The sequence below is a fragment of the Barbatula barbatula genome, assembly GCF_947034865.1.
Source record: "Barbatula barbatula genome assembly, chromosome: 21".
Lineage (NCBI taxonomy): Eukaryota > Metazoa > Chordata > Actinopteri > Cypriniformes > Nemacheilidae > Barbatula > Barbatula barbatula.
In genome coordinates, this window is record NC_136784.1 from 9,248,893 (window position 1) to 9,274,419 (window position 25,527).

Genomic DNA, 25,527 nt, shown 5'->3' on the forward strand with positions numbered 1-25,527 from the left:
TCTTGACATATCAGTTTATTTAGAAATGGGTCAAAAAAGAGGTATCAAATGCTGTATCCAGGATTCTCTGGTCGCCATGGTCATGTCTGTTATCTCCCGGACTAAATAGGACATATCAATAGAAAATACAGGGTAATTATTAATAATAGTTTCATGATGGCATTTGCAATAGTAGGTTTTCACATATACCTGAATATTCAATTACAGGCAAATACTTTTTCAGCATACTTTTAAAATAAAATTGAATATACAGCCACAGAGAAAATGAAGAGACCATTCCCAATTTTGATGTAATCACCATTTCTAGATGAATTGTGGTTATTCCAGTCTAGTGTGTTGAATGTATATAAAATCGAACCTCAGGAGCGACAAAGTCATTCAACAGCAAAGTGAAAGACTGACAACATGACAAGACGCATGAAAACTGTGATAAAATCGAGGTTTTCACATAAAACAATATATCATTTGAACCTTCCCTAAATACATAATATACATGCAAATATTAGTATTGTAAAGCTTAAAAGTGAAAATGAACTAGAGCATCTTCTGTTCCCCTTGACTCATATTCTGCAAATAAATGCAAATAGAAACCCTACATTTATTTAATTTGTTTAAAATATTGTTAGTAGTTGACAATGAAAACAATAATTTTACCTAAATACTATAACTATAAAAGTTAAATCTTTTAAATGGTCTCTAACCATTTCCGTGGCTATATATATACATATATATATATATATATATATATATATATATACACCACCTTTAAAGGGGGATTTTATAGAATGAATATTTGCTGTTAGTTTACTCACCCTCAGTCCATCCAAGATGCAGGTGACTATTCCTAACGTTTTAAGTTGAAACTGTGGTTCTTAGCCAGTGCCATACAGTTTAGGAAACAGTTTTCTGTGTTGATATAAAAGTGAAATGAATTATAGTTTGCTCAAAGTAACACCCAGAAACATGCCTGCAAGTGAATACTCACCAGTTTCTTACAGTGTCTAAAACGTCTCATCCACCTTCAATGACCCAAGAGCCCTGTGATGAGAAAAACACAGTGAGCAGACATATAATAAAATGTTCTGACACCCCTGCTGAATTAATTCTGGTTGCCATCATTAAAAACGATATAGCCTACTAGTAAAACATCATACAATGCCTTCCATTCATATATGTGATAAGTTTATGCAAAGGTCTTTTAAAGGAAATTGTAAGAATTACTTTTCTTAAATATATGTGATGAATGTTTTGCAAATTAAGTTTGATGAAAAGCTGAGTCCCATTTTTTAAAATACATATACTGTTGAATGAAAGGCCAATTCTGTTCCTCCATCTGCCTCAAACACTACAGTGTATCTTATGTGTATATGCTGCTGTACAACTCAATAACTGACCAAGAAATGACAGATAGCTCACAGCCAACACCACCTCAAACATGATGCTGGATTTCTAAAGTATAGTGTATATGAAGTGTACGTTGCATTAAAATCAGCCCCTCCAGAGGCAGCAATCACACCACAATGAAGGTTCTGGCATCACACCTCATTCAGATAGAAACGTAACATGAACCAAATATAGATTGTTAACACCTAAAACCTGAACCGAAGTAAATGGATCACAGTGCAGATAAACAAACATGTACAAACACACATCCAGACAGTCAAAATACTGATCCAGTACTGTACAAATGTAAAATACGACTCACCCAGTAGCAACAAGTATATTGTATGCCCGCACACTCACCAGACTGAATCTGAAGCACCATGTATAGTCTCTCTAGTAACACAGCTGCTTTATACTGCTGAAGGAGGTACGACTGCAGTTCTTTATTCTTCTTCACAAAGTTCACAGAAGACCTAAAGATGCACTTGAGTAATGTTTTATTATCACCGAGTATTTCCCACCCCAGTCCTCATATAGAAGTTATGAAAGTGTGGAGGCAACATGACTGCTATATTCAAACAGCCACGGAGGAAACAAACTGGATGAATGCCAAGTTTGAGGAGATACTCTTTTTTTGGGGGGCGATGTATTCTTTCAACCAAAAGAAAACCAATACTGTGATGTGTTCACATGTTTAAAGCACACAGGAGATTCCACAGAAAACAAGTAGCAAGGTCTAGTAAAATGTTTGCATTAAAGACTTAAAGGATAATTAGCTCACTTTGCCAGTTGAACTTGTATGCCAAAGCTAACTATGGGTGTAACAATTACGTGTGTTCAATAGGGATGTCACAATATATTGGTATCAACAACAACTGTGATGATAAAAACCATGATTATTCATATAATGTTAATTTAACGAATGAGAAAATCGTAAATAATTTAACCACCCGTCCAGTTTTGCCGTACAATTTAAAATTTAGATGAACTAGCCTGATAGCATTAATTGATCATTTTTAAAACATGCATGTTTTTATTACATTAGAATTGGCTATTTCTATCTACATGCGCCGCGGATTGCCTTACATGGAACTTGCCATGTTTCTACAGTAGCCCTAATTGGACAAACCGCTCCACCGAGTGCGTTTCGTAAATGTTATCTCCTTAGGACAAAGATGTCAGGTTTTGCTGATTTGCCAGTGTCACCCTCCGTAGTGTAACCAAAGGGAGGTGTGACTGGTAGTTGATTGCAATTTGTGACCTCACTGGTAGATGCCGCTTAAACCTCAACATTGCACCTTTAAAAAGATAGTGATAATATCACTACCGTGAGTTATTTGGCCCCAATAACCGCGAATGGGCCACTAGTGTCAAATAAGCACACACTGCTATGTACAGAACGGGTAGAGCATTGCATCAGCAGCATAAAAGTTGTAGATTCCATCCACACAAAGCAAAGAGCATAGTTTAAAAATTCTGTCATCATTTACTGACCCTTAAATTGTTCCAAACTTGTATAAATTTCTTTGTTCTGCTAAACACAAAGGAAGATATTTGGAAAAATGTCAGTAACCAAACAGATCTCATCCCCCATGGACTCCCATAGTATTTATTTTTCCTACTATGGCAGTAAATGAGGGATGAGATCTGTTAGGTTACTGACATTTTTCCAAATATCTTCCTCTTTGTTTGGAAGAACAAATACATTTGTACATGTTTGGAACAGACTGAGGGTTATTAAATGATGACAGAATTTTCATTTTTGGGTGAACTATTCCTTTAAACCTATACACTGTTTATGAACAAGTCACTGTGGATAAATGTGTCTACCAAACACAATGTATACATTTCCAAAAGTAAAAAAATAGTTAAATCGGTTAACTCAAGTTAACAAAGTGTGTTGTATATTTGACCTCTTTACCTCCTAGCTCTAAATATCATTTGAAAAAAGTGAATTTTGTGTCAAATTAAAATGAATTAAAAAGTGATTCCTACATCCAAATGTAGAAAATGTATCATGTTACACATTACATATTTCTGAACAAGTGGTCTGTCCTCTCCAGTATTGTCTCACATGGTCTGGCCTTTAAAAAATGCAAAGACACGTTGCTATTTGCACATCATTGTAAGTGTAATAACTGAACAACATCACAAAAGTGAACAACAAAATAAGATCAATTTGAAATTCTCTCCTCATTGTCAATCCCGCAAAAAGGCAGCCACCCCAACCTGTGTGTTTGCAAAGTATCTGAAGCAACCTTGAAATATGCCATTTAATTGTTTTTTTTGCCACTCTGGGGCAGTTGTGGCCTAGTGGTTAGAGTCGGACTCGTAATCAGAAGGTCACCGGTTTGATTCTTAGGGCCAGCTGGTAGCAACTGAAGTGGCATTGAGCAAGGCACCCAACCCCTGTTTGCTCCCTAGGCAAAGTGATAGCTGCCCACTGCTCCGGGTGTGTGTTCACGACTTGCAGTGTGTGTGATCACTACTCACTGGATGGGTTAAATGCAAAGGTCACATTTCGGTTATGGGTGACCATAACTGACAAATAGGTCACTTTCAGTTCACTTAATTATCTGTCTTTCACCATTTAAGTAGATCAAGTCGATAGAGTCTGCTTTGACTGAAATAGCTGCCCGGAGACATTGCAAACAGAGTGGCACGACTTCTGTAAACTGACTTTTAAAGACACACACAGCTGTAGCCAAAGTATCACTCACATTTCAAATGTCTTTGCAATGAACAGCAAAAGAAACAGGTTCTGCACTGTGAATGCATTTTTGAAGGTGTGATGCCAGAACCCCAGTTAAATTCCCGCACAAAGGGTGATTGATAAAAGAGAAAGTAGTATTTGGTTTATTTCATGGAACAAAAGACGAGGTCACTTACCTTTTCTGGTGATATGCAAGCATACCTCTTGTTGCAAACAAGTCCACTGATCTGCAGAACTACTCATCCTCAATGTAACCAACTGCAGGAGTCTCAAATGTGGAGTAGTGGTTGAGCTGGACACTGGCCCCTAATGCTTAACTACCACCATTCGCTCAAATAAACAATACAGACACAGAGACAAGCTCTTGCCACGTTCACTTAAATGCGAAAAAGGCAAAACACACCTCACCAACTAGTATCTGATCTATGAAAAGTACTGAATTCAAGGTCCCAATGTACAGGAATCTGAAGTTTAAATTATCGGAGTCATCTATCAGAAAAAAAAATGTGCTCTCTAAAAATAAATGTTATTTCAATTTTTAGGGCACGGACCATAAACAGGTTTTTCCTGGTGCAATCCTGACTGTGTGTACTCTTGCGCATGTGTAGGCCTACCATACCTTTAAGTGAATAGTTTGCTTAATCTGAAATTATATTGCTATATAATCATACTTAAACCCTTACATGAAAAGCCATTCCTTGCCTCTTTCTCACTATTTCCTTTCCTATTTCGGTTTAAATGAATCATCTGTTTCTGAAGTGTACTGATAATGTTGTGTGTTGATACTTCCAACACAACGAGAGAGCGGTAAGAGGCTGTTCACGAGGTCACTACTGCATCAAAACAGTTTCTGAGCCAAATCGATCAGTTGCATCTGAACTTACGACTGATCTCCTGGCGGTGTGTTAATTGTAAATGCAGAGCCGTACAGTAACTGCAGAGATGAAAACATTCCACTAATTGGATGTCACGTTAATTTTGGAAACCTTTAAGAAAATGAACATGCTTAGATGCGAAATACACAATATCAAAATAACCACAAAATAAAGCTGATGCAGGTCATAGATGAATAACCCACAGAGATCACTTGATGACATCATTCTGTCGACAGGCGGAAGTGGCACGAAATTCGATGGAGGACACCGCCTCCAATTTCTCAGGCAGGAAAAACCCTGTTAAATATCAGAGTAAATTCAGTTCTGAGCTGCAAGATAAATGGGTCAAAATTATAGATTTTTCTTTTATGCCAAAAATAACTTTGATATTAAGTAAAGGTTAGGTTCCATTTCCTACCGTAAATATATAAAACTTTTTGTGAGTGGATGCAGCAAAATTGCTAACAAAAATGGCTGGAAATACGCCTGCAAAATTCGCTTGCTTCTGCTCGCTATTTGGGAATTATCCACTTAAGTTTGGTATCTGTGTACAGCTTAGAATTTCCTCTTTCGGTTTCATCTACTCTCCACAACGTCATTTCAGCGGTAAGCCAACAGAGAATGTTAAACAAACCTGTTTCTTCTTAGCAGCTTGCTACAACATCTCTGATTAACAACTTCAAAGGTGATTTCCTCAATATTTCGATTTTTTGCAGCGTCGGATTCCAGAGGTTTAAATCTCAACCAAATATTGTCCCATCCTATTAAACCATACATCAATTTAAAGCTTGTTTATTCAGCTTTCAGATGTGTAAATTTCCAGTTGTCCAGGGTCACATATGGTATTTTGCGTCACGGCATACCACTCTTTTTGGAGCAATACCATCATAATCTTTAATGACTAATATTTCTGTAAAAAATGTATGGCTTCAGGAAATAACTATATTAACAAAGTTTAACAGTACCTGGCTATAAAAGTGTCCAAAACTACTTGATTTATTTTATTTAACCAATTTTATTAAAATACATATGTCATTTAACTAAAAAAGTAATTTAACTCAAGTAAATTATTCTTTAAAGGTTAATTTGCAGTTTCTGCGGTGATACAACTTCTTGGTGTTTCTCTGCCAGATCACAAATATCCAGTAGACTACAGGTTTTATAGAGCAAAATGACAATATTTTGCTTAAGACTTGACAGACTGTGCACTTACCAAGTCTGAAGATGTTGTGTCCTTGATATTTGAAGTCAATACATTTTTTTCTTCCTTTCTGGCTAATAATGACAGGGATCTAGCTTCAAATTTTAGATAGGAAAAGAGGATTCTTCACATAGATTCAAATTCTACTGCGTCAGTCTCCAACGTGCATACGGAAGACCACTCAACACATGTGCTGTCGCAGACGTCAGCGTTTACAAAGCATGCGTGTTGAACTGGGGTGTCCACAACCTATGCATATAGAGAATGTGGCGCTGACGTCACGCCGTGTTAAATGCTGGCTGTCGCGACCATATTTGTAGGTGGCAGAAGCTCTTTTCTGCTAGTGAGTTCAATTCAATGTTGTTCTGTTTGACTTAATTTATTCATATTTTCGCTTCTAATTCTCTTCACAACACTTTACCCAAAAGCAAGTTGAAAGCTGTAGTAAAACAAAACAATCGCTAGTAAACAACCTCCAAAGATGGTGGCGCCGTCCCAACATGCAACGTGATGTCGATTAACAAGCTCTATTGTTGAATATAGCACGTATACGTCATGTGGTCTTCCGAGCTGGAGACTGACGTGGAAGTCAGGAAATTGTTGAATATAGTTGATATTTATTTTTTTGCACACAAGTAGTATCATCGTCGCTTTATACAGTTAAAGCTGAACCACTGAAGTCACATGGACTTTCAACAATGACTACGTTTACATGCACCCTCATAATGCGATTATGAGATTCGGTAATACTGTTATTACACTTTACCTCATGTAAGCGCAATCATTCGATTTAAATAATGCGATTAAGCTCATAATTGAAGTAACATGTGGCGCACGCCGGTTTTAATCGCAACACGAAGGCATGTAAACACCTAATCGTATTCATGCTGCTCTGATCAGTAGCACTTTCATGCACTTTAAGCGCAATTCATGGTAAACATGATAGTCTTAAGTTTTGCTGTCAGTAGTCTCTGCTCCTTCAAACAGAAACAGCGCGAACGCGATGACAGCGTACATCACTGTTCCGGAGACATTTTCCATCCTATTTCTATATTCATCACGGCGCTGAATAACTATAAAATACGTCCACATAAAGCCGTTTAGCATGTGACCCAGTGATGTTTTAAGTACTTTAAAACAATACTTGAGTAAAAGTACAATTATCTCTATTACTTTGGTAGAAGTGAAAGTATCCTTTTAGAATATGACTTGAGTAAAAGTCTTGAAGTAACAGATGAATTAGTAGATTTAATATAAAAGTTATTTTGATACTTAAGTATTTCAAGTTAAGCTTAAGCAAATGTTGTTATTTTTATTTTATTTTTTAGCATAAAGATAAAACAAAAGGTGCTTACATAAAAATTTTCAACTTTGAAAAAGCTCCGTCTCAAGCTCATTAGTTTTATCTGGAACCAAATTTTGCCAAATTATCAAAATACAAGTTCAGAACCCACATCAGCATTGTAATGGTGACCGGATCGCCAACTTGTCTATTTCAGTTCTGTTTATATGCTTTTATTTTTTAGTAACAAACGCACTTAGGGGAAATGTATTAATTAACAGAAGTGTTAGTTTCGCCATTTTATATTGGATCAAAGTTGGATAAGAAAATAAGCAGATTGACCAGGAGACATTTGCAAGCAGGACTTCATAGGACGTTTCATAGAAGTTTTTGAGAGATATGGGCACATACGGAACAGATTTCACAGCCAATGATAAAGTAATGGAAGCTGTTATCTTAGAATGTGTGTAGCTGAATTCTAATTACAGCAGTAGGACTTCATGAAAGTGAAAGTAGTTTAGCACATTTAGCAGTTAAATGTTTTCAATGTCTGATAACAAAACACTACTCCAGCAGCTGTTCATCTTCTCTAAGAAAGGCCTCGCCCCCTTTTTGTCATATTCCTGTGGGTGGAGGTTATTCCAAAACTATAATAGAGACATCAGTAACCCGGGAAGTAAAGGGCTGTAGGAGGTCCGTGAAAAGTGAATTCTGTTAAAGACAATATCTCGCTTGTCATTTAACGTGAAGCTTTATCATTTATGACCTAACAGCAATATTACATACCAACTAAAGTTTGAAAATTGGCATCACAGGGAACGGCACCTTTAAATATTTTTACTTTGTTTCATAACAACATTGATTTGATAAAACTATAGCCAGTAGCCAAACACACACACCTAGATATCGAAGATCTGTGTATTATAGCAAATAATCAGACTAATTAAGCTTCCATTTAAACGGGAGCAAAGAGGAGTTCTCATGTCATGTTAACATGTTACTGCAATGAAGTCCTTGCTCTGACTCAGTTTACACGCGCACCAATAATGAGGTTATTTCCAATAATCAAATGTCTTAACTCACTTTCTGGAATGCCATGACGTTGCTGTCTATGGGTGGAAGTCAGAAAGCATTTAATTTGTTCTCCAAAGATGAAAGAACAACTTTAGGGTAATACATTTTTCATTTTGGGGCAGAGTATCCATTTAATACTGGAGCTTGGCAAATATGAAATGCTTCATAAAAAACGATATGCTTTTCGCAATCCTGTTTGATACGGAAGAATTTGTCCTTTTAAACAGTATGTTAAACTTTGTACACCTTACATTGTATTTCTGCAGAAAAAATATAAGGTAGACCCTACAGGGTTTTTACTTTAGGGGCTCTGCCCCTGGTGAGTAGGGCAAAGTGAAGTGACCGGAACTTCTCCAAAGTTAACGATGCACAAAATATGTGATTAGTTCTTGCACAGATGGAACAATTTTTAAAACTTCAGTATTATATCATCAGAAGTACTTAAAAGCTGCTTGTACCAGCTAATGTGCCTCAAAGCACCGACACATGAGGGCTAGGATTTTCTAAATGAAGATCATACTTTCAGCTAAAAACCTTGCACCTACAATGCCACCTACATTTTGGATGGTGTGAAGGCAAAAACAGGAATTTACATTGTATATGTTTTAAAAATATAGTGTTGTGCAAATATTTCATAAAATGCTTTATAATTATGGAAGTTCTGCCTTAATCATGACTGCTATATTCAAGCATCTACCAATTTTCCAGAACGTAAGGACACAACATAACCGAGGGTCTGCTGGAAAATCAGGGATATTATTGGAATTTTTATCAGAAGTACTGAGAAAGGGTTGCATAAACTCTCAACAACCTTTCGTTTAACAAATACTGAAGGATTTGAGTAAATTCGAGGTTGTTCTTATAAAAGCCACACAATGCAAAAAATTTAAGAAAAACATGGGACTCCTGGGTAGGAAATGTGGGCAGGGTGTAGTTCGGTATTAGGAATGTGTTCGGTTACAGTGACATGCACCAGCATAATCACCACAGGGTTTTTGGCAAATTCTTCTGCGCAATTCCACTCCTTCACCCATTGCAACAACAGAACAGCACAGGTGCATTAAGGCTCTTGTGATCAAACCTGAAACTGAAGAGTAAAAGCTAGTTCAAACAAGAAGTGGAGTCAGTTGTGTCAAAAACATCCCGGTCATATTAGACGGCTCCATAATACAAATGGGTATATCCTGGGCTGGCCAGATGCAGTCAGATGAAATACATACAGTTCCTAGGCAACGTTCAGTAAAGATGAAACCACACAGAAGTGGGTAGACACAAGGAGGGGGTAGATCGTATGAGTACCAATGTACCCAACATACACAAGCTCAAGAAATCTCTGATCTCCATTTGTTGTTCTTTGATGTGAATACCTGGCACCCTCAGAGAATGTTAGCCTGCAACTTAATCGATGGTTATATAATAGTTTCATGCTTCATTTTTTTTAAATGACATTGCGTACAATAATCATGCAATACAAATGATACTAGAATAAACAAATGACTTGACATGCAAGAAAGAACTAATCCACAACCTACCAGTGCAAAAAAAGGGTTTAGTCAAAAACCCCACATCAAGCTATTATTGGGACTGATTAAACTGTAAAAACAATATAACAAACTGTCCCACAAAGGAGGAAACTTTGATAACCTTAATAATTGTATCTAAGACATACATTTTCCTTCATGAACATTAAAACAAAGTTTATTATGCTGCTGCTATTCCTTTAAAAGCCAGGGCACGAATGTAGTATTTAGGGATACACCGAATGTTTGGCAACCGAAAACAGTAAAAAACTGTTCGGCCGAGTAAGTGAAATTGTGTGCGCTTTACTAATGCAGAAAACATGTCGGCAGTGTTAAACATTTTTAAAAGTTAGGGACAGCGCGGAAGTAAAATTCTGAATAGACGTGTCTTTACCGGTCTATTCCAGAATAGAGCGGGCGGTCTGACAGTAGCCCCTCCGGTCGCGACATCCTTTGAAATCATAAAGTTCAAACAATTTTATGTAGATGTCTTTTTAGGAGTAATAAATGCCAGGGCCTCTACAAATGATTTAGTAAATGTTGAAAATTTACGATCGGGGCAGTCCGATGTTCTACTGATTAGGTTCTTAACACACATCAAACCACAGGAAAATCTTATAAAATAATCTTTAGAGCCGTTAAAGATCATCAGGACTTTACCTAAGATTGTCGGAAGAGGAGAAATTGGCCCAATTATCCTGAGGTGAGGCCCGGCATTAAGTGAAGTGAAAGAACTTGGTACAATATTTTGCACTGTCTGAGATGCAAAATATATGGCTTGAACAAAACAATATTTCACATTAAAGCGACAAGCAACTTTTTACCTTAAAATAATGTCTCAAATTATTTTAGTAGTAGGACAACTTTTAACTGGACGATTTTTACTGCCGTTGCAACCTAAGCAGAAAATGCACTTGTAACATTGGCGTTCGGGTTGGTACAAGCCCCGCCTATCCCCTGCTTTATTGCATACGTCACATTTTACTCGTAGCCTGGGAGAAGTTAGCCAACAGCAGAGTTAACAGTAAGACAAAACGAACCAAAACATCACCATGGCAGAGCCAGCCAAAAAACCAAAGAGGATTTTGTCAGAGGAAGCAAAGAAAGCGAGAGAGTGATCGGACTCTAGGCCGTGGAGATAATATATTGTTGGCGGAAATCTTTGCGACAGTTTTAACGACATTGTAAACAGACAATACTGCTTATCAACCCCGTGGTGCAACAGTGAGCAAATAAATATCCGTCAGTTTTGCAGAAAAATTGTTGTACCAGGAGGACTAAAAGGTTGCAGTCTAAATTTGGGTTTAAACAAAGGTATAGAAAGAATTCTGGAAGAGGTTTGATGCTCTGCTTTCGCCATTGTTTTCCTTCTCGTGCTGGCTTGAAACGGATAAAATGTCATCAAGTACATTTCATCCTCTGCTGGAATAAGTGAGTACCTTCTGTCCAACACCTCTTCGAAAAAGTAAAATGATTAAAATCAATTCTAAAAAGAATCACAATAATTGGGTAAATCGATTCCCCCCAGCCCCTAGTATGGATCAATACCAGTGTTTCCCATACAATGCATTTACTTGGCCATTATTAATGGCTGCCCAAGTATATTTGGCATCACATTTTGTATTGATATAGAGCCATGATAATGACTATATCTCGGCTCAATTAACTAGTAGATAAACAGCGCTTCCGCGTATTCTCGCTTTCCTGAATTGTTTGGTATGAGTGGCTCATGGCCGTGTGCCCGTCCACTTCCGTGTTCGCATTATCTCTCTTGCGATGACCTCCATGTGTGTGCAAGCTCTGTCTCACAAACGCGCGTGTAGTGTATTTTACGATCACTTGCTTTTAATATCAAAGAAGTGTCATAATACAGCAACACATCGTCTAGAAAGGGCAAACAGCATATAGCCACTCTCTAATGTAGATGTACTGTACTGTGATTTTGTCGGATGAGGTTGCGTTTATAAATGCCGGTGGCATTAAATTGTAAAATTTAGTATAACGTGACAGATCAGAGATTAGAAGAAAAGCAGATATCAAGCACTGACACGACGCAAACACGCCGTGATGACAAAATATGCCAATTAGTTTGTGATGTCACCAGCACCACAAATTTGTCAAAATCCTGTGGGAAACACTGAATATTGGACCATGAGTAATGCGATGATGAATTCATTCAACAGGAAGAAAAAAATCTATATCTACACACATTTAAGGTGACAGTTCATCCCAAAATGAAAATATTGTCATATGCACACTCCATGGTTGTTCCCGACCCTTTATAAATTATTAATCACAAATGAAGATTTAAAAAATGCCAGTAACCAAACTCATCTCATACACCACTTAGTCATAGTAGGGAAAATAAATACTTTGGGAGTAAAAAGGGGATGAGATCTGTCTGGTCGCTGGCATTTTACAAAATATTTTCATTTCATCAGAATTTAAACAGGTTAGGAACAACCTGAGGGTGAGTAAATGAAACTATTTTTGGAAAAAACTATCCCTTTAAGCAGCACACCTTTATTTGGACACATCACATCTTCTTACAATGCCACTCTAGAGTTGAAGAGTTGACAAGACAGCCCATGATCAACTTTTATGCTCAAATATAGGCTCAAGACTCAAGTATTAGTACAATTTGCTTTTGTGCAAGTGACAGTTAAGTAATGTTAGAGGAGAAGCTCAAGTATCGATTTTTCCACATCTTACAAAATAGTACGATTTAGCTACCTTGTGAAAAAGCCCCAAAAAGGCCAGCCAATTAAATCACAGCTTGAAACTCTAGGAAACTGCCATTCTTGTGAGCAGTATGTCTTAACCACTGGCGAACAGTCCATGGGCGCGATGTCTGAAGATGATACTTTCAGTAGATAAATTGCTTAAATCCAAACCCGAAGATAGTCACGAACAAACCTGTTAAGGGAAAAAGTATAGAAAACCAGCACAACAGACAAAACAGTTTTGCACAATGCATGTGTAAAACAACAAAAGTGTAGTTACCTTAATGTTATTACTAACCTGACAGCATTTGCCATGGGATTTAAATCACTTTACTACAAATAAAAACGATTCAAGCACGCTATCCCATTAAGATTGCAATTAACGTGGTAGTCATTATGATAGTATGAAAACACATTTTTGAAAAAGTTTCATACACAGATTGCCAAAATTCTGTTTTGAGAGCTTAAATAGAAAAATGGGTCAATATTTATGCTGACATAAATCAATGTGTAATTTGCAGGGCTTGCTCCATATTTAAGTTGAGTTGAAGACCATGAGAAGTAATATTGTTGATGTGCAAAGCGCACACATTTCAAGAAGAGTGTAAAATGACAGCTTTGCCTCTGCATGTACATTGAGTTAAATATAGGTATCACTGAAAATTTGCTTAAATTTCACCCAAAAATGAACACAGAGTTGTAACAAATCTGAATAAAGTTCTTTATTCTGATGAACACATAGAAAGGTATTTGGAAGAATGCTAATAACCAGACAGATTCTGGCTCCCATAGGAAGAAACATTACATTGTATGTAGGTACAGCAAACTGTTCTGGGGAACTTATTTCCTTTTTTTTCCTACTATGAGTCAATGGGAGGCAAGTTTTTCTGGTTATAAACATTCTTCAAAATACCTTTCTCCGTTTCCCTGAAATGTATATGTTTTGGAACAACTCGAAAGCGAGTAAATGATAGCGTTTTCAATTTTGGGTGAAGTATCCCTTTACAATTCCATAAACATACTCCCCTTGACTAAATTTACAGAAAACGATCGAAAAAGCTTTGCAGCGAGTAAACATCACTCTTATCTCAAAAGATATCTGAACAACAGAAGCTAGACACTATTTATATTGCATCTATATAAACATACAATCATTTAAAATGTAAAAATTCCTACATAGACAAGATTAAAATAACCTTATTTAAAATGGAATTCAGTTACTTTCAAAGGGCGAAAACATGGTGTACAACAAAGCTAGTTGTAATTTCTACTGCAATAGTCTTATTTCTTCACTTTGTGGCTGATATTAAGTGAGCCAGCATGGGTCTTTGACCGATCACAGTTGCTCAATCCAACCCACGCGCTCCCATCTTACAAAAGTAAATACAAAAACATGCAACCATATCTATAAGGTTGCTTAAAGAAACAAAATATGCAATTATAACGTTGCATTTCATATTAAGGCAAATGTATCTATGGTATGCCAGATCAAGCATAAAATGCAGGAGAGATCTGAAATCTAATATATTTGACTTCGACTGAAATGTGCATCTCCGGACAAGATAGATGGTTTTTTTTCTTGAAAGCTTTCAATTCACCTGTAGATACTGTGAATGAGATGTTTAAGGATCAATGACTGCTTTTGTTCCAAGAGCAAGAGATCGAAGATCCAAACCTTGAAAAATTGTTCTAAAAACAACTTAAACACAAACTGCTTACAGGAATATTAATATCAAAGTTAATGTAACAGTACAGAACATCTAAATGAAAAAAAACTATATGATAAACACAGACCAAATTATTTTGTTATGTTCTTTGTCAATAGCTGCAAAATTGTACCAGACAGCTAAAACTGTCAATGCTTATAATGAATTTGGCATTCCAAGTTGGAGTAAGGAAAAATACTTTTTTTAATGCTAGCTCAGTGATTGATTGATCATTGTAGACCAAAAAGTTAAAGATGAAAGTGTTCAACATCACTGATAGGTGGGAGCCAAAGGCAAGTGTAAAAAACACTTGCAAAAAACATACTGAATTGTGAAATACAGACAGAGAGAATTAAATGTATATATCAGAATGTCTTCGACTTTGACAAATTAATCAGAAAGTTGCGCTTAACATCGATCACAATCCGTATTTGATTAGTTGTTGTTTAAATATGCAACCTGTTTGTTCTGCGCGTCTAAGAAAACGAGTGACATGGTTTTGTGTACTTCATCTCCCGAAAAGGAGACGAGAACTCCAGATCGGCTCGGAGTTTACACTTCGCTGGCATTCTGATGCTTCATTTGAGAAAAGCTATTAAAAACACACAACAAAAGTCAAAGATCCACTTAACTTGAAAACATTGTGCAACTATAGTACCGAACTATATTATTCTGTAGTATTACTAAAGGAAATTGATCAACTGTACCAAATATTGTGGTATACTTCAATATTTACTAGAAGATTTGAACACTAGAGTAAATACCAATTTTCCTTTAACTATGGACTTACTATATAACAGTATTTATTAAGCCGGTAAATATAATAATACTGTCGAGTAAAAAACTGAAAACATGAAATCCAGACAAATTAAAACCGGTAAATAATTTTGGAATGAAAAATAAAGGTTCTGATTGGGTATTTTTTCTTTTGCGTCATGTTAAAAATGAAGTCAAAATCATGATGAACAAAATGTTACTAGCCAAAGGTAAATCTCCCGTGTGTCAGTGTCATCAGACTTTTTTTAAATTAAAACTGTGCCAACAACAACTGAATGGGGTTTGGGAAAACCAACTGTACTCTTTATTGAAAATGTACATGTATTAGTTTAAATGTGAATGGCAAAGAACACAGCCATAGAAAGATCAGAACAACTCACAATATTCACCAGTATAACACAAATAACATGACAAGGTATAGACTAGTAGGAAGGGAAGTTACATATTGGTAGCACTAAACTAGTGCTGACTTGAGCCGTTTATTAAACCTATTAAGAATATAAAATAAAAATGCAAAGAAAAACGGGTCTTCAGGAGTCTTCAGGCTAAAATTGCAAGAAAATTCTTGAAACTTAAATACATCAATTCTGACACCAGAAATGCCTCTGGAATTCCACACACAAAATCTGCTTTAAAGTGCCAGATCAGAAGCGTGGCTTCTTGGCAGGCCCATCAAATTCCTCACGGACCCTGCCATATCCTGGGTTTCCAGCACCCATGCCCCTTGGACCCCCTTGTGGGAAACGCTCATTGCGCTAAATGGATCATCAGTTATATATCAGTCGGGAGGATTTAATTTTGTAGAAATTAGGATGTTTCCATGGGTGGGGAGAAATTCAACAGAGGTAAATAAGTTCCATGAGTTCATATTATGAGCAAAGTGTTTTAAAAGCGGGATCCAAGGAAAACAATCGGTGTAACAGTTCCAACACGCAGATCCACGGTGCCACAGGTGACATAGAAAAAGGAAGAGAGGGTAATGTATTCATTAGTCAAATCCTATAACATTGCATTTTAAAAGCGCAGGTTTGATAAAACACTTTACTGACAAGACATTTGCATGGGAGATTAAGTGCAAATGCGATAAAGGTTGTGATGTTCACTGTTTAATGCCTCAAAGCCAGTAACATGGCAGTAGCCGGGTTTCCATCCAATGTTTCGAATTTAGCTTATGCGCAAAATTGGAATATCGCATAAAACTTTTTTTTCCATCCAACGAGTCAAAACGGTCACTTCCTAATAAAATGATACTAAAGAGAAGACACTAAATACATTTTGTATATAGTAATTACTTTCGCTTCAAGCAAGCAGACAAAACGCAATGCTTTCGTGGATAACTGCTGTTTAGGAACGCAGTTCTGGGAGGCAACTCCAGAAATAAGTTGTCGACTTTGCTCAGACATTTAAGAATGACCATAACAACATTTCAGATGTTGTTTAACAAGATCGGTACTTGGGTTAGTCTGTTTACGCCATCCCAAAGTGCAGTTACATAGCTTTTTTTAAGAGGAATTTCATCTGCAAAAGCGTTTCCATCTCCCATTATTTGCATTAAACCTTTTTGGCAAAAAAGAAAAGCCACCTTAAAGCGAGCGTAAATACATTTGTGAATTAAAGGTTTTTATTTCAAAATTTCCTTCTGATGCAAAACTTCAAAATGCGCATAAAGCCAGGGTGATAGAAACCCGGCTAATGAGGCTGATAATGTATTATACTGTAAAAAATACCTCTTAGCCAACTAGCAAGACTAGGAATTGAAATCAATATGTTTTAATGCAAATATTATTAGTATTGTCCATGGGAATATTGTTTTTTAAGGCTAAAGTTTTTCAATGCCATTTGTCAATAACTAAGGGCAGGAACACACTGAGCGACTTTCTACTGGATTTGAGCAAATTAGGGCCAAATTTGTGCATTGTCATATTTCGTTTGAAAAGAAATGATTATATGAGGCTAATCGCTTTCCACATACAAACTAATTTCTGACATCAGGTTGAAATTCAGGTTGCATCATGTGAGGGTTTCACAGTTGAAGCAGAGCTACATTTGTTTTTCACATATATTCAAGTCACGTATAATTCAAGTTGAAGCACAAGGATTGGACCACACAGTGTGAACACATAAATCCTAAACTTTGCCTTAACACGCATGTGATTATACAGTGAAAATTTTACAAACTTGTCACAGAAATCGAACAGTGCATGTGCGCCTTACCTGAAAGGTGGTAAAAAAGTGAATAGTGATACATTCAATAAACATGATTTTTTTTTACTTTTTTTGGTTTTAAATACATGAATGAAAAAGATTAAGATATCACATACTACTAAGACGATGAGCCTACCCCAATTAAAAAAAACATCAAATGTGTCCTGACAGTGCAGGGTCACGTCACGCTGCACAATGTTTCCTCATGCAAAATGCCAATACAAGAATATCTCCGTACTCATATCCAATGAAAACCTAAATTAAACTTATTGATAAGCATCAGAAATTAGTGATGCACCAACATTTTATAAATTCAGACAAAAATGTCTTAAACACCATTTAACAACACAGAAAACGTTGCTGAACAGTAAGGATGGGTATCGTTAAGTTTTTAACGGGATTTACTATTACCGATACTGCTTCACGGTCCAATACTTGAAAGTTGTTATTATACGCCACATGCTTCTATGGTTCCTAAAGCAGCACTGAAAAGTGGAGTTTTTCGACAGGCTGCTCTCTCAATTTAACCCCAGTGGCTCGTTTTATACCAGGGAACCCATCTCTGGAAATAATTTATTTAAATTTTTTTATTCAGATCTGTCCTAACAGGGAGTTTTTCACAAACTGAAGAAATTCACATTAAAATGATTTAATCTGATAAAGGCTTACTTAAATTTGCTATTTCAATCATTCACTAAAAGCAGCTTTATTTCAGAATGTAGCCAGACCTGATAGCAGCAAGAAACTATGGTATGGGCCGAAACCAGAAAATATTTCACTACTGTACATATCTGATCTAATGTAAAGTCACACAAAGGGCCCATGCCCATCCCAGGTGCACAATGATGCCCTTAATGGTTTTGCTTCTCTACGCGCATTCTGTGCGCAGAATCACAATGTACAGCGTGCGTCCATGAACAGAATGATGTGCATAATACATCCGCCTTGGCGCGCTTAACACACCTTCTTCTGAAGTTCATAAGTTACATCAGATTTTTGTGCTTTCCATAAAGTGCATTGCATCATCCGACAGTTTACAGAGCCATTGAGTCTCATTCACCAAGCATGCGTACGCACAAATTAGTGCGCAAAACCTGCGTAAGAACGTTTTCAAGAACAAATTATGATTCACAAAACTTGTTAACTAATATATATTCTTATTATAAAAGAAAAGATAGGAACAGTTAAAATTACACGTACGCAAAAATAAACAGTCTCTGCCTCTCTCAAACACAAAATTACAAAATCCATGTTTTATCTTAGGATAATAGTTATAATTTTCAAACTAATATATATATATATATATATATATATTACTTGCAAGAGCGTGTCTGTAGACAGCTTCACATGGGGTTGCCAGGAGTAGCTGACTTAAGTTAAAATTAACCACTGGGTGGTAAAGGACAGGTCAGGCAGAAAGCCCTTATATTGAGATGAACTGGGAGGGTTTCATGTAAATGACTTAACTCATGTACATGGCCGCTCATTTAGAATACTGCAAATTCACGAACATTAGGAGAAGGTTAAGAACAAATTCATGTGCGTACGCACGGGTTGTGAATTAGGCTGAACGTTTTAGTAGGAGGTTCAAATGTGCGTATAAATGCAAAAAATCCAAGCAATTATTAGTGAATGAGACCCATTGTGTGTACACAGACTGCTTACAATGCTTTAATCTAAGACACCCATCAATGACCAACTCCAGCAAAATACATTCCTTTTAATCCGATTGTGCAGAATAATTAAAACGTTGGAACATCTCGAAAAAAGCATCCTGATAGTCACCGAACACTAGAGCATGCTGAATGGAGAGTGACAGATGACTGTTTTCATGAACTTAAAGAACTTTGGTTTTCTCCTTACATAAAGCTATCGAATGACTTTTTTTTAGTTAGCACATGAAAACTCTCCCAGCTGTTTCCGAATAGCTCATGCTTCTTAAAGCGCGATCATAAATATAGCACAGGATCGGATTTTGGATAAGTCCACCTCTTCTAATAGCTGATCCAGCAAAAACATGTCTGTACCGATGGATCCTGATCCAGAGTATTGGGATTGGCCCCCCCACAAGAAACCACTTATTTTTTCTTTTTAAGCAGTGTGCACCAGTGAATTTGGCACAATAAGATTGATTTTCTTTACTTGCGTTCAGAGGATCAACATTGACCATGTTTCGGAGTTAATCATTTCACTTTATCGTTAAAATATGCAGATTTAAAGACCTTTATTTCAAAACATACCGAAAATAATCATAAAGGCCAGCAATTACATTCACCTCGCTGCTGCTGCTGTTGAGAACTGTATTGCACTTTTCTTTCGAAGATAAAAGGCTTAAAAAGAACACAGTTAAAATTTCTCAAAGGCATAGATGGTAGGTCTATATCTAGATGCACCAAAACACATGTTACAGGTGTACTTTGACAAATGCTCGAAATCCAGGGAAGCACACCACATTATACTGACAAAATCTTGGGGGATGAGAATGTGTACTATGTTGTTTGCTATAGCAACAGTCCCAAATAAAAAAACTGCCAACCTCTCTTCTCACAGCAAACAGGGTCAAGCCCTCTTCCATGGTTGCCGACCAAAATAAGCACAACTCAAAACAGAAGCCAACCAACAGCAGCTCCTTAAAAGCTCAGCCATGCAACAATTATAGTTACTTTACTCCACATTTTGTGAACAAGCTGCTTTGAAGTCTATCTGCACTAATAGCCTCTTATGAACCTACTCTCAAAACTACAAAAAGTACATTTACAAGAGAGCTCCATACATAGAAAGAGCAGTTTCACATGGGCGCCAGTACAGCACTGAAATGACTGGAGGGGGCTGTAACAGGGAAGTGACAAAAGCAGTGTTCACCACAAAAACAAGCAGAGCATTTTGTAAAGCATTGTTCCACCACATTTTAAATACCACGAGGCCTTTCATAAAAAAAGATGCCACATAGCTAATGCCAAGACTACACAACACAGAGCATACGTGTGCCTGTCTGTATTTGCAATAAAGACAGGACTTACAAATAAGTAAGATAAGTAAATGGTTGCATTTCTTAGACCTTAGTACAGACAGACTTGCAAAACAAAAAGGGCTGAGCTTCGGTACAGACTTAATAAGTGCTTATTGTTGGTGGCAATACAATAAAAACATAACGGGATCAAATCACATTGTCCACAAGCTTCCAAAACCGAACCTAACATCAAATATTTGACAGCTAAGCAAAATATACAGTTCTCATGAACCACAGCATCCACAAAACAGACACACACACACACACACACACCATCCACTTCCTTTCGTATCAGAAATACATTACCATTTCGTTGGACGCCATGCCCCCTGCTGCTGCTCCCCCCAACCCTTGGTGTGCATCAAAGTTCATTCCAGCCAACTGGAACTTCTGGTTAGGGGATCCATATGACATATCTAATGCACAAAGAAGATTATCATCAACTGCCCGTGGAGCAAATGCAAGTTAAAATAACAGAAACTTCAATATATTTTCTTAAATACAAACTATTTTTTCTGAGCTATAAGGTCTAAAACTTATCTTACCGGCCAATCCCAGGCCTCCACCACTATTCATCCTCATCTCCCTTTCCCGCTGTAGAAACACACAAAAAATACTTTAAGGGCTTAATCGGCATGGCATTATTATATTAAGAACACCCTGACGGCAACACTTACATTGTCCATGTAGCCACCCATTCTGTAAGACTCCTCGCGTTTGCGTCTCATCTGTTCCTCGATCTCCCTCTGACGCATCATTTCCTCCTCTCTTCTGCGGCGCTCCTCCTCTTGTCTTTGGATTAAAACAATTGGTCAGTGACTAAAAGGGTGAACCCTAAGAAGGGACTAATATCAAAACTGCACCACAACAAGGCATACCTGATCTGCATTTCTTTACGTTTCTGCATTTCTTGACTATGCATCTCTTCCATACGTCTAAGCTCCTCTTGACGTCTGAGGAGGTCTATTAAAAGAAATTAACAACATTAAATTTCATAGCATAATATTATGGTGATTTATACCACGGGGCCGTTGAATGCTTCAATCTGATCGTTTGACAAACGTTCTATGGGTATGCATTCATTTTCAGTAAATGCACACCTATGAAGATGTTCCAGGTCTGCTGACCTCATTAGGGGCTTTGTCCACCAAAGCCTTAACGACTGCTGTGGCTGTGTTTTTTAAATCGTTTACCACAGAAACAACACGCTTTTAAAAAAGCCATCAGTTGACAAGTTTAAATAACAGAAAGTTTACAGTGTAGCCTACAGGCCATCACCTCAAACAGCACCCTGCTCTTGAGTGGAAGTTAATCATATCAAACTTTGGCGTGCTGTTATTGGAAACACGTGAACAGTTTCGTTTCACTAAAAGCGTTGCAATATAGAAATAAATAGTGAAATTGAATTAAAAAAAACAATGAATGAATAAACACTGATCGTTTCCCTTTACATGCTGCTTATAACTGATATATTTTGATAGGCCTACTATTAAAAAAGTTTGCAAGATGTTTTCTACTGCAAAACCAGCAGGTGTGCGCACAGTGTTTCGCTCTCACACACACCACATAGCAGTGGCTCAAGCCTCCGAGGCTGTTCGGTCTTACGGATGCTTGACATGCCACATGACAAACGTTGCAATTAAACACTTGAACAATGTCCTGTGTTGTGTTAACCATGGTATATCAGAATAATTGACTCTGGTTCATTCAATTATTAGAAAGTTAATGCACACCTAGGGAAGGTCATTTCGGTTAATTTCGAAAACAGACACTTGTTATCCGAACCGTTAACCAATGAGTTTTTAATAATAAATTAGATTTAAATAAAATACATGCTGCGTCTCATTTCGACAGAGTCAACAGGAGGTTGCGTTTCGGAGGTACATCACATTATCCAGAAAGCCGCAGGTTCGTGACAATGGAAAATAACTAAATAATATTAATCTAAAGCATAAATTAAACTAACAAATTATGAGAAAAAAAACGAAAACAGAACAACAGGGACATTTTATTTCCGTCAGAAAGACTTTAAAATTGTTGTGGTGACAGTCTGGAGCCTGTTGACAATTAGACCCGCGGCAGAAATCAGTTTTCTTCTTTCCAAAGCGCACAGGCAGCCGTTGCGAAGCACCCATGAGATAAGTTTGTTGTAAATTATAAATTGATGGCTAGCACCGAAATTCCCTTGTATTATCTCAGCTTTATTTCGCTGCACTGAAGACACACCGGGAAGACAGAATGTCACAGACCATTGTGAGCCTGATTTTCCCGTGTCTACATTTAAAAGCAGATACTTGAGCATAATATTCTTTCACCATATAGAAAACTAAAAACATGCGTTTTCTTTAAAAAACGATTAAATTGTTTTTATTATAAAAAAATATTAATATTATTTAACTTAAAATAAACATACCTTTTAAATCGTAGAACTTATATTATTAACCGGTCAAATGTTTTACTATCGGTTAATGGTTAAATGGTCAAAATGAGCAGCCCTATGCACACCCCAAGGGGGTAATTGGGGCCACGACGTGAAGCACAGTCAATAATTCCAAACATAAAAGAAGCGTTATACTTGCCCTGTCTGAGCATGTTTGCCTGGTGCTCATGGTAAGCATCTTCCATCTCTGCTTCCAGCTTCTCACGGGCTTCACGGATGTTCTTCTCTACCTGCTGCCTCTGTTGCTTCTCCATCTCGTCAAGGGACTTCCAGCGCTGAGAGTATTCAAACTCAAAGGTGCCAGGACGGGCAAATCGTGGAGGCTGCTCTCGTTCCCTAAAATGAAATAAAAGCCCATTAAAAAAAAATAACAGTAATGCCTACACCATCAAATAAGTTAAACCCGCATGTACAGTCTAGAAAACATGCGTTACTGCTGCCACATCACCCAAATGATTACAGCATCTGTCCAGCTTGATAAAAACTGTCATTGAACTCGATCAATGTGATAAATCAAAATAGCTTACTTTTGATAAGTGGGGTTCTTCTGCGCAAGCTTCTCTGGCAAACCATCCTCCTCATCAAATTGCTCTAATAATTCAACAACAACTGGACGGGGCGCCCTAAAAAAGACAAATAGTAGCGTCAAGACATTTTCCAAACATTCAATAAAACACACTGCCTCATTGTACAAAGAACTCCATCTTACGCTGTGAGAAGGAACACCCCATCATTAACACGATCCATGGCCTTCCGAGCTGCGGGTTTGGATGAGAACTCAACAATGCCTTTTCCAGTCGAGCGCCCACGATCATCTACGATAACTATAGCTCTTTCAACTACTCCAAACTGAGAGAACGCCTCGTCCAGCAGCTCATTCGAGACAAAGGGGGATAAATTGCGCACAGACAATGCAGCAGAGTGAGTGGCAAAGCGAACTCTGAGTGGTCTGCCTTTCATCGGAGTGTCATCCAACTCTGCTTTCGCAATCTCCGCCACGGCACGAGATTCCTATAAATAAAAGATTGATTAGGACTTTAATGTGCTGGTCATTGGATGTTACAGAATAAGGCAGTGCAAGGGGTCATTTACAGGACTATTAAGTCTTACCAGTCTTATGAAGCCAAAACCTTTGCTTTGATTGATGAAGACCTCACTGGGCTCTCCAAATTTGGCAAACAACCTCCTGAATTCTACATCGGTGATGTCGTTAGGAAGGTTGCCGATGAACAATCTGCAACGTTGAGTGTAGGTTTTCTCACCGGGTTTGCGAAGCAAAGATAACGTTGCCTTCAACTCCTAAATATACAGGATTAAAAAATTGAAACAAATATATCTTATTCATCCGCGTTTGAAACCATTTAAAACACATGCATGTGATTCAATCACATAAAGAGGCGAACTTTCGAAAGGCCTCGCTTTTACCATCAATAATCCTGCTTCAGATTAAAAAGCTTGCGCAACACAAACATAACCTACTTTTACAACAGACAAGGCCGTGCTAACCCATTAAGAGGTTATCTAAAATAAAGACAAACTTGAAACGTATGCCAAGTAAACGTTTGCCATTTTTAACAAATATAAAAGATATTCAAATGAGCGGCCCAGCACCGTGAATCCTACCTATTGTTTAAAGCGCAAACAAAATGGCGGATCTGCCTCAGCAACGCCATGTTACCGAAAAATATTTAAAAACAATAATCTCACACACGTCATGCTCAAACACAACTTTCCCCACAATAAATGACTGTTTGCAGGAAATCCTTCGTTATTTTACCTGAGAATGAGACATGTCCTCGTTTCTCGGATTTTGTTGTGGCTTCAGCTCTGTCTCTTTCTTCACAGGCTGAACATGCTGTTTCTGGCCGTTCCCCATAACAACTCGAGGATTGTTTGGTTTAGGCTGGTTCTGTGGAGAACCGAGGTCCGGGATCTTAACGTTGGCGTTATTCTGAGGCGGTGGGGTCTGTAACGGTACCTTCGGCGTAACGATAGCGGGGCTGGCAGTCTGGGGTGTCGGCGGGGCTTTATTGTTGTTTCCCTGCTGGGCCACATTTGGGCCCTGGGCTGGGGGCGATTGAATGGCAGGCTTATTCTGGACGGATTCTTGCGGTTTCTGAGGCGTTACGCTAGCGGCTTGATTGGGTTGATTCCCCTGGTTCGCCTTAAATCCACCACCCACATGGCCTCCGCGGTTTTGAAAAGGTTGCTGGTTTTGATTCCGAAAGAAAGGGTTTCCCATTCCACCACGCATTCCCATTCCACCTCCACGGCCTCGTTGCTGGAATCCTCCTCCGCGGTTACGGGAACGGTCACGAGACATTATCACACTATATCTGACTTAAATGGGTTAAGAATATGATAGATACGATTAAAAACACGCAGTGGTCAAAACTGCCGATAAATACCGTTGAGGAGTGCGTCTTCTTCAGGCGCAAAACCGGCTAGTAAAATGGCCGTGCTGCAGTGATGAAGAGCATAGAAGTGAGAAGGCGGATGAGCTCACGAGCCTCCGCCCCAAATCAAATCGTTAACAGCTACTGACGTTCTGGCGCACTCTAGTGGCGCGCGAGGGTTTGGATCACACGTTGTGCTGCATCTTCTTCGTCCTCTTGAGT

At 37.8% G+C, this 25,527-nt stretch overlaps 1 protein-coding gene across 2 annotated transcripts; it reads right to left on the minus strand.

Moving 5' to 3' along the window:
- sfpq (splicing factor proline/glutamine-rich) lies at positions 1–25,527 on the minus strand. 2 transcript variants are annotated; one of them, XR_013788163.1, is made up of 12 exons: positions 24,687–25,523; positions 24,020–24,208; positions 23,619–23,920; positions 23,437–23,532; positions 23,049–23,245; positions 21,348–21,432; positions 21,147–21,261; positions 21,015–21,063; positions 20,776–20,885; positions 986–1,038; positions 813–906; positions 1–101 (listed from the first exon to the last, which is right to left on the minus strand). XR_013788163.1 is itself a non-coding variant. In XM_079485096.1 (10 exons), the coding sequence occupies exons 1-10, from the start codon at positions 25,230–25,232 to the stop codon at positions 15,899–15,901; spliced, it is 1,800 nt and encodes a 599-aa protein (XP_079341222.1). In that variant the 5' UTR covers positions 25,233–25,527; the 3' UTR covers positions 14,359–15,898. The 2 variants fall into 2 exon arrangements, 1 of the variants encoding a protein (XP_079341222.1); XM_079485096.1 differs by lacking the exons at positions 1–101; positions 813–906; positions 986–1,038 and adding an exon at positions 14,359–16,009 and having other exon boundaries at positions 24,687–25,527.

Bases quoted from the DNA above. Each gene is read 5' to 3' on its own strand.
- sfpq (XM_079485096.1), bottom strand. From the start codon at position 25,232: ATGTCTCGTGACCGTTCCCGTAACCGCGGAGGAGGATTCCAGCAACGA. The intron at 21,262-21,347 runs GTATGCCTTGTT...TTTAATCCAAAG, and splicing joins CGTAAAGAAATGCAGATCAG to ACAAGAGGAGGAGCGCCGCA. The intron at 16,010-20,775 runs GTAATGTATTTC...TGATCCATTTAG, and splicing joins GCATGGCGTCCAACGAAATG to CGCAATGAGCGTTTCCCACA.